Source organism: Cicer arietinum, chromosome 5 (genome assembly GCF_000331145.2).
Source record: "Cicer arietinum cultivar CDC Frontier isolate Library 1 chromosome 5, Cicar.CDCFrontier_v2.0, whole genome shotgun sequence".
NCBI classification, from domain to species: Eukaryota; Viridiplantae; Streptophyta; class Magnoliopsida; order Fabales; family Fabaceae; genus Cicer; species Cicer arietinum.
The window spans coordinates 50318015-50326933 of record NC_021164.2 but is presented as its reverse complement, the minus strand read 5'-3'; the positions used below and the strand labels follow the sequence as shown (position 1 = coordinate 50326933).

Sequence of the window (8919 nt, the reverse complement as noted above, 5' to 3'; positions counted from 1 at the left end):
CAATCCACACGCATGAGATTCGTTGTCCCATATATATCTGTAATTATGGAATTGCGGCACTGTTTCAGTATGACGATAAAGATGAGTTATGGAGCACAAGAGGAAATAAATAAAATCTCAAACAAATAATAATAATAATATAAAAGTTTTTTAGACTTAATTCAACGTATAAATATCGATATTATTAAGTTGAATGTCTTTTATTATTTTCCGCATTTGTCCCCGCATTTGTCCTTGTCTCCCTTGTGCTTACGTCTTCCAAGTGTGATTCATGGTAGCATGGTTGGGAACTTGGGAAAAGGCTTCTGTGCATTCTTCATTCTAAAGAAACATCAAGAATGCATAACACACTTTAAAATTATTTGTCTGCTACCCCAATTCATCAAATGTCAATGTTCAACATTTTGAAAACGAGCGTAAATTTATACCTCATTTGTGAACTAATTGGTAAATCAAATTTTATTGATCAAAACATGTTAACGACATGGTAACACCATTTCCATTCCAATGTATTCTTTGTAGTGAGAGCAGAAGATTTAATTTAATTTAACTTCAAAGATGAAAAGGTAATTGATAGGTTAAAATTGAAAACAAAAGTAGATAATAATTAATATTTATGTTAAAAATCATTTCAATTAATATAATTAAATAAATAAGTAAAAAATGAATTCTGTAATTACTAAAAATTTGATAACAATTTTAAAAAAATAAAATTAATTTTAATGATAGTCTTTTTTAATTTAGTTAATTGACACTTCTTTCTTCTCTATTTTTTTTCTATTTAACTTATATTAAATAATAATCAAACTTACTATATTTCTTACATTTTTCTCTGATCTTATACTATTTCCCTCTTAATATTTTTTCTTCACAATCAATCACACATTTAATAATTAAACAATAATTTTGAAAAAAAAATATATATACATGATTGATAAATTTAATCTAAAAACTGCTTTTTTTAATTCTTATAAATCAATTAGATTAAATGAGCTATACAAATAAGGACAGAGATAATAAATTCTAACCAAAACAACACAATATAATTAATACTCCTAATCCATAATATTATAACACAATATGATACTCCCAATATATCTTATATATTAATTTTATTTACTAAATTTCAATGATACGTCTTTTATAAAGATGATTACGAGGAAATAGTAAAAATGTGTTGAGCTGTGCAGTATCAAAAAAATCCAAAAGAATACGTTGACCGTACAAACATACGCAAAGAGTATAGTCATACATTATTACATTTCTCTCTCTGTACGCCTCATTTTCTCACATCACAGAACTCAAGTTTCAGTTTCAACAATCACAAACAACCTCTTCTTCCCTTTCTTTCTTTTTTCTCCCCAACGCTCCACACACAGAGTTCACAAACTATACCACAACTTCACATTCAAATTTTTTATTTTCTTTTATTTTATTTTTTGTTGCTCTCTTTATCTCTGTGCTTTTTTTTTTCTTTCAACTTCAACAACCAAAACAGCTTCTACTTAAATGGCCGACACTCTCCGTCGACGATGAAGATCTCCGCTGAATCTCACCGACATCCACCGCCATTCGCGGCGAGCATTGCTCCCAACCACTCTCCGCACTCAGATCTTCGACCTCACCGGAGAACTTCCCGTCGGAAGCCTAGGACGCCGGGGAATCGCTTCAGGAGAAGTGGTGCATCTACTGGAAGACGGAGTAGGCCTGAATCTCCTTCGTCGAAGTGGAAGATCCCTAACAATAGTGAGGTGAACGGCGGAGGTGGTGGTGGTGGTGGTGATCCAGTTGAGGAGTTTAACCGGAAAAATGAGAAGCAGCCGGTGACTGTGTCGGCGAGGAAGCTTGCTGCTGGACTTTGGCGGCTTCAGCTGCCGGAAGTTGCGGTGGCCGGTGATTGTGGAACTCGTGGTGGTTTGAGACTTCAGGTAATTAAACCCTTTCTTTTGTTGGACATTATTTATTTTATTTTTTATTTTCTATTCGTTGTTTCTTGCATTTTCTCTTTGATATTTTGATTTTGAATCAGTTTTGTGCTTTCTATTTATTTTACGGTCCGTATGTTAAGGATTATAAATTTAAAATGAAAAGGTGATTTTGGTTGTTCTGTAATTTATAGATTATTTGTTAGACATTTTGAAGGAATCAAAAGTTGTTGTGTGTTTCTCTATTGTAATTAAAACCTTCTTTAAATAAATAAAAAATAGTTTTGAAAAATGATTTTTATGAAAAGCTATTCAAAACAACTTCTCATTTGAAACAATTTTAGATTATTTTTAGATTCTGATTTTTTTCAGAAGTTGTGACAAACAGATAAAAACTCCGAAGAGTGATTATTATTTGTTACAAAGTGAATATTTTTAACAATAATATGTAACAAATAGACTCTAAAGTCTTTAGTCTTGTCTTTACTTTTTTGTTGAAGTGTTTTTTGTATGTTTTATGCTTAATGTTGTTGCTTAGATTTCAAGTTTTAGTTTGAACTTTGTGATGGCATGAAACACTTTTTTTCTAGGGTGCTATTACCTTTGGATTTTTATTGTTGTTTTATTTGTTTTGCATTAAGAATTAGAAGTGCATTTGAAGTAAATGGTTGATTGTTAATGAGTAAATATATGCAAGAATAAAAAAATGGATACTGGAGTAGTAGTGATCCATGATCTTCAGTGAAAAGGGAAGTAATTAAAGTATATATGATCTGAAGCCTAAAAAGTGCTGTGTTGTTGGCTCATGATTGATTAAGGTCTATTGCAGAAGCCATTATTGTTTTTGCTAATAATTGACAAATTAAATTGGGGTTTCTCTGTTGAGATAATTTATTTCATGCTATAAATGCTGTTAATTAGTACTAGTTTATTTGTATTGTAAATATATATATGCATTCTTTAAATAATAAAAAGTAAATATTTACTACTCTGTATAGAAACCCAAAAAAATTACGTTCTTTCGATGCTTAAACTTAACTGAACTGTGCAATCTGCTGATTTGTATTCCTTCTTTAAGATGAACTGTGCAAGCTTATTAGGTATATATGCATTCATGTTGATGTTAGAAAAATTGTTTCTTTTTTCAATGCATGCTAGTGTCATGTAAATAGTATCATTATTTTCAGATCTTGGTAGTTTGTTTGTTCTGTAAATTTAATAGCTTTTCATTTCTAGTTTATAACTGATATGACTTATATGCAGCAGAATGGAATTGGCTATGCAGACCACCCATATCATAGTAATCAAAATAGTGTTATGCATGGATCTGATATGAAGAATCCATCACAGAGCCGCCGTTCCACTTCTGGGACAAAGGATGGACATTTTTGTGAGGTATTATGTTTCCTATTTATTTCTTAAGTATAGCCACCATTACAAGTGTACATGAATGGTTCTGGATAATTGGAGATTATTTAGTGAAGACCCTATTAAGATAAAGATTGAAGACTGAATTAAAATTGTGCCCTTTCTTGCTTGATAAGATTAAAAAAAAAAAAAAACTAATCCTACGAGAAAAACTAAGACATGATGTCTTATTAGACATGTGAGCATAAAAGTTTTCTTAATTTTTAGTGTATCCCAAAGCTTTCAACAAAGGACTATTCACCGTTGCAGTGTGTGGCTGCTACTGGCCAAGCATTATTTTGAAACTGTAGAGAACCAAAACCCAATAACACTGCATTATTTTGACACTCAAACGTAATGTTGAGATATTATAAAATATTTTCTTATATTCTAACAATCTCCTTAAGAGAAATGTTAAGAACACTCTTTTCAACACTCACTCTTTTATTTGATGAAATCCATGTGGATCCCACCACTTTATGTGGGACCCATTTCCAAAGTATGAGACCCTTATTGATTTCACCTAATAAGAGAGTGAATGCCAGAGTGTTGAAAAGTGAGTGTTCTTAGCACTCCTCATCTCCTTAATGTCCTTTTTAATTCTGCACGTTGTATGATTTCCAGTAGTATCTCACCTTTGAACATAGCATTTAAAATTATCAGCCAGCAAAGGAAGTTCTTTAGATTGAAGAATGAGCTCAGAAGTGTCTTAACTTATACTCACGAGCGTGACAGAGCAAACACTTAAATTAAAGTGCTAATCTTAAACATTCTTGGTTCTTCTGCAGCTGGACCCTTCTTTCCAGTTTTCCTCTGCTGCAATGGAGGGAGTGACAAAGTGGGACCCTGTTTGTCTTAAAAAATCAGATGATGTGCAGCATATCTACAGCCAGATGAATCTTCTTGACCAAAAGAATAGCACTGTTTCTGCCCTTGAAGCTGAACTAGAGCAGGCTCGTGTGCGGATTCAGGAGCTCGAGACTGAACGTCACTCCTCCAAAAAGAAACTTGAGCATTTCTTAAAGAAAGTCAGTGAGGAAAGGGGCTCGTGGAGAAGTAAAGAGCATGAGAAAATCCGTGCATATGTTGACGACATTAAAGCAGATCTGAATCGAGAAAGGAAAAATCGTCAAAGGGTTGAAATTGTCAATTCCAGGTTGGTTAATGAGTTAGCTGATGCTAAGTTATTAGCAAAACGCTGCATGCAGGACTATGAGAAGGAAAGGAAGGGCAGAGAATTGATTGAGGAAGTATGCGATGAGCTTGCTAAGGAAATTGGAGAAGACAAGGTTGAAGTTGAAGCATTGAAGAGAGAGTCTATGCAACTTAGGGAAGAAATGGAAGAAGAGAGAAGGATGTTACAGATGGCTGAAGTATGGCGTGAAGAACGTGTTCATATGAAATTGATAGATGCAAAAGTTGCTCTTGACGATAAGTATTCGCAAATGAATAAACTGGTAGCAGATTTGGAAACCTTTCTCAAGTCAATAAATGTGAACTCAAGTGATAAGGAGATCAGAGAGGCACAATCACTTCAACAGGCTGTAGCAGCTGTGAACATTCAAGACATCAAGGGATTTTCCTATGAGCCACCCAACCCAGACGATATTTATGCCATTTTTGACGATGTAAATTCTGGTGAACCAAACGAGAGGGAGTCCGAATCATGCATTGCTTACTCTCCGGTGAGTCATGCCTCAAAGATTCACACAGTTAGTCCTCATGCCAACTTGATAAGTAAGAATGGCTTTCAGAGACATTCTGACACATTTATGGATAACAACAGTGATATCGAAGAAGATGAAAGTGGGTGGGAAACTGTGAGCCATGTTGAAGACCAAGGATCAAATTGTTCACCAGAAGGGAGTGCCCCTTCGGTGACTAAGAAAGATCGAGAGAGCAATGTCTCGGGGATGAGTGTGATAGAATGGGAAGGAAATGCAGGTGAAGAGACCCCATTAACTGAGATAAGTGAAGTCTGTTCAGTACCAACTAAGCAATCAAAGAGGATATCATCCATTGCACGGCTTTGGAGGTCGGGACCAACCAACGAAGATAATTACAAGATAATCTCTATGGAGGGAATGAATGGGAGGCTTTCAAATGGAAAAGTATCTAATGGAGGCATCATGTCTCCTGAATGGGGACTCGACAAAGGTGGACTAAGCCCCCAAGATATTTTATGCCAGTTGAGTTCTCCTGATTCCGGAAGTGTGCATAATCGAGGCATGAAAGGATGCATTCCTCGAACTGGACCAAAGGGTAGTTTGAAAGCTAGACTTATGGAGGCTAGGATGGAAAGCCACAAGGTTCAGCTGCGCCACGTTCTGAAACAGAAGATTTAGAACGTGAACTTAGCCAAAGATTGCTCACCAGCATAACCGAAGAATGATCCATCAACATATATCAATTTTGTTTTGAATTCTAGGAGTACAAATCTGAAGCTTTCTTGAAAAACTGCTCAGAAATGATGGAGGTTCATAAATAAATGCACTTTTCCTGGCTCATACTTAGACCATGTTTTAATTCTTCATTGAGCAGATAATATTTTCCTCTCATTGTGTCAATGCCTCAATAATTATCTTGGGAAATAGCCAGCTTTGTAATCTATCATGAGCTAGCCTTGCTTTATTTTGTGTAGATCTTATGATAACTATGAGAAGAATGTTACTTGTGTTGTATTGTATAATTAAGTCTGAAGACAAAATATGCAAGGAAGCTAGATCAACATAAAGTATAAATGATAGCATTTTCTTTCCCACAATCAATTTGATTTTGGCATAATTATAGTTTTGGTTTTTTTTTTTTTTTTCTTCCAACTTATGAAATTGATTTCTTTATTTTAGAAGGCAGATAATTTTTATGTCTCTCATATTTTTAAATTAAAAAATGATAATTTAATATATTTCAGATGATGTGGTATACGATTTCATGATATACAATTATTTAGATACATTAATTATTCACGTATTATTAATTAAATTATAAAAATGAAAAATTTTGAAGTTGAAATTTAAGTTTTTGGAGGTTTTATTGTAATTTTGTAGATGTTAATTTTTTTAATATCATCATAAAACATGTCATATGAAAAATCATAATGAGGGAACAAAACTGTCATATTTTAAATAGACGAACTGATTTTGTAAATTAAAAAAAAATGGAGACTAAAACTATAATTGAACATTTAATTTTCTATCATGTGTAAATAGGGATGACAATTGGTAGGATTTGGGTACAGTACTATAGTATTCGTCCCCATACCCGCAATTTAAAAAAATACTCATACTATACCCTTACTCTCTTGGGTATCAACTTTAATAATCCATACTTTTACCCTCTGAGTACCTAAGTGCTCGTACTCATACCCATTACCCACGCTTTAATTAAAAAAGTCGATAACTGATATTGTAATATCTTAAATCCAATCATAAAATATTATAAACCAAAATATTTTCTAACTCAACATTTCAAATAAACACTCATTACAATACATATGTAATTATCCATAATAATATTTTATGAAGTTGCAACTAATACGACAATATTATATGAGATAATTGATACAAAGTTGTAAGTATAATTATAAAGTCACGATTAATAAGATATAACTATTAGTTATAAAATCACATTATTTACCTATTTATCATAATTAAGTTCTTAAAAAAATTTGAAAACGTTCATTTTTCAATTATAAATATTGTAGTGATCTAATGATATTAATAGATGTTAAAATATAAAAGAAAACAATTAATTAAATTAAACACTAATATAATAAATAAATAAATAATATATTTATATAAGTACCGGAGCGGGGTGGATACTATAGTACTTGTACCAGCACACATACCCCCTTAATTTTGCAGGTATCTGTCCCCATGTCCATACCCATTATGCAGGTTTTTACCCTATCCATTGTTGATTTTTTTTGTGGGTACCTACTAAATTTGAGTCTAATTGTCATCTCTATGTGTAAATGTGGTTTTGAATTTGTCATAGATTCTAGGAGATAGTGAGAGTATTTCAGACCCTCCTAGGACAATTTTCTTTTCGAAGCTATGAAACTTTATACCTGAACCCTGAAATAGGGACCACTGGAATGATGATAGCTGAAATTTAACTATTTACTGATAAATAATAAAAAACAATATTAGTTTTTGTTTCCTTATGTTTCCTGATTAAAATTTGATGTGCAGTGGGAGCTAAAGAAAAAGCTGTTTAAGGTTGTATAACAGAAGATAGTGGAGCATTTGATTTAGACACAGAATAAAACTGAAATACTAGTACATTATTTCAACTTTTTTTTAACTTTTGTTGTATATACTAAAGTATGGATATCTAAAAAAAAGTATAGATATATTTTGAACTTACACAAATTTGGCTAGTACGACACTAAGTTCAATTCTTAGTAATGGAACAATTTATAGTCAGATTTGATTTCTCTCCTGATAGAATATATATGTGTCTGGTGGCCCTTTCTCCAACTATAAAATGGAATCAGTGAGATATGATAAAACATATGTTAAAACAATTTTATACACATACTTAACTATATTTGGTCACATTACAATATTATTATCACATCAATTTCGAAGAAATTAATTGAGGAGTCTTGTTGCATACTAAAATTTTAGTACAACAATTTTTCTCAAGTTGTTCTTGAATTGGTAGTCATTAAATTTCAACAATAATTTTTCGAGAGAGATGTTTGCAGGTCTTGCAACGCTAAAATTGTAACTTCAAATATCCAACCATTATTTACTCAAATTGGTCCTTGAAATTTCAATATTGTATCAATTAGTCTCCCACATTATCAATATTACAAAATAATAATTGAAATTTCAAAATGTTAATCAAGTTCATTTCACCATAGAATTCTTTATCAAATGCCTCATGTTCGACATTACCAACTAAATATCATTCTAATTGCTACATATACCAACAAAAGAACACATTTTAAAATTTTACAATTTCAAATATCACAGAAATATGGATGATGTGAGACATATTGACACATTACTCCAATTTTAATGATTAATTTGGGTATTTTCTCAATAACTTTCTCTCCATCCATTAACCAGTCGTGGAACCAATAGCCATATCTTAGTGGAAATAACATCATAATAACTTTCTATGTAGCATGGTAAATAATTTGGATCCAACCTTCAAAAATAGAGATTGATCTTAAGCATCCATATGGTTGGTTTCCACTCTTGGATTTTTATTTTTTGTTTAGGAGAGGTTGGCCTATTGAATCTAATAAAGGTTGGATTCAACTTCCACCTTTTGATCACGGAATACAAGATTGGACACATAATAGACACTTCAATTACAAATTTATTTTTATATACTGTCAGCGGAAAGAGGTTTTAAACCGACAATAAATCATAACCAGACATATGTATGACTTTAAAAAAATTTATGAATAAAATCAAACGTTTTTAATGATTTAACAGTTATGATTAATTGACCTTGTAAAAAATCTTTATATTGCCGGTGTGTATAGACTAAATCCATAATACTAATTGCAACTTAATACTTCACAGCATTATGGTTTCTCATTACCTACTTTGTCTATGAAGGACTAATA

General features: G+C 32.1%; 1 protein-coding gene across 2 annotated transcripts; it reads left to right on the top strand.

The window, feature by feature from the left end:
- The first annotated feature begins 1265 nt into the window (after positions 1-1265).
- Positions 1266-6116, top strand: LOC101509310 (uncharacterized). Of its 2 annotated transcripts, none has more exons than XM_004500002.4 (3): positions 1266-1928; positions 3189-3320; positions 4121-6116. In XM_004500002.4, the coding sequence occupies exons 1-3, from the start codon at positions 1533-1535 to the stop codon at positions 5675-5677; spliced, it is 2085 nt and encodes a 694-aa protein (XP_004500059.1). In that variant the 5' UTR covers positions 1266-1532; the 3' UTR covers positions 5678-6116. The 2 variants fall into 2 exon arrangements, with proteins under 2 accessions (XP_004500059.1, XP_004500060.1); XM_004500003.4 differs by having other exon boundaries at positions 1267-1928; positions 3192-3320.
- The last annotated feature ends 2803 nt before the right edge of the window (positions 6117-8919 follow it).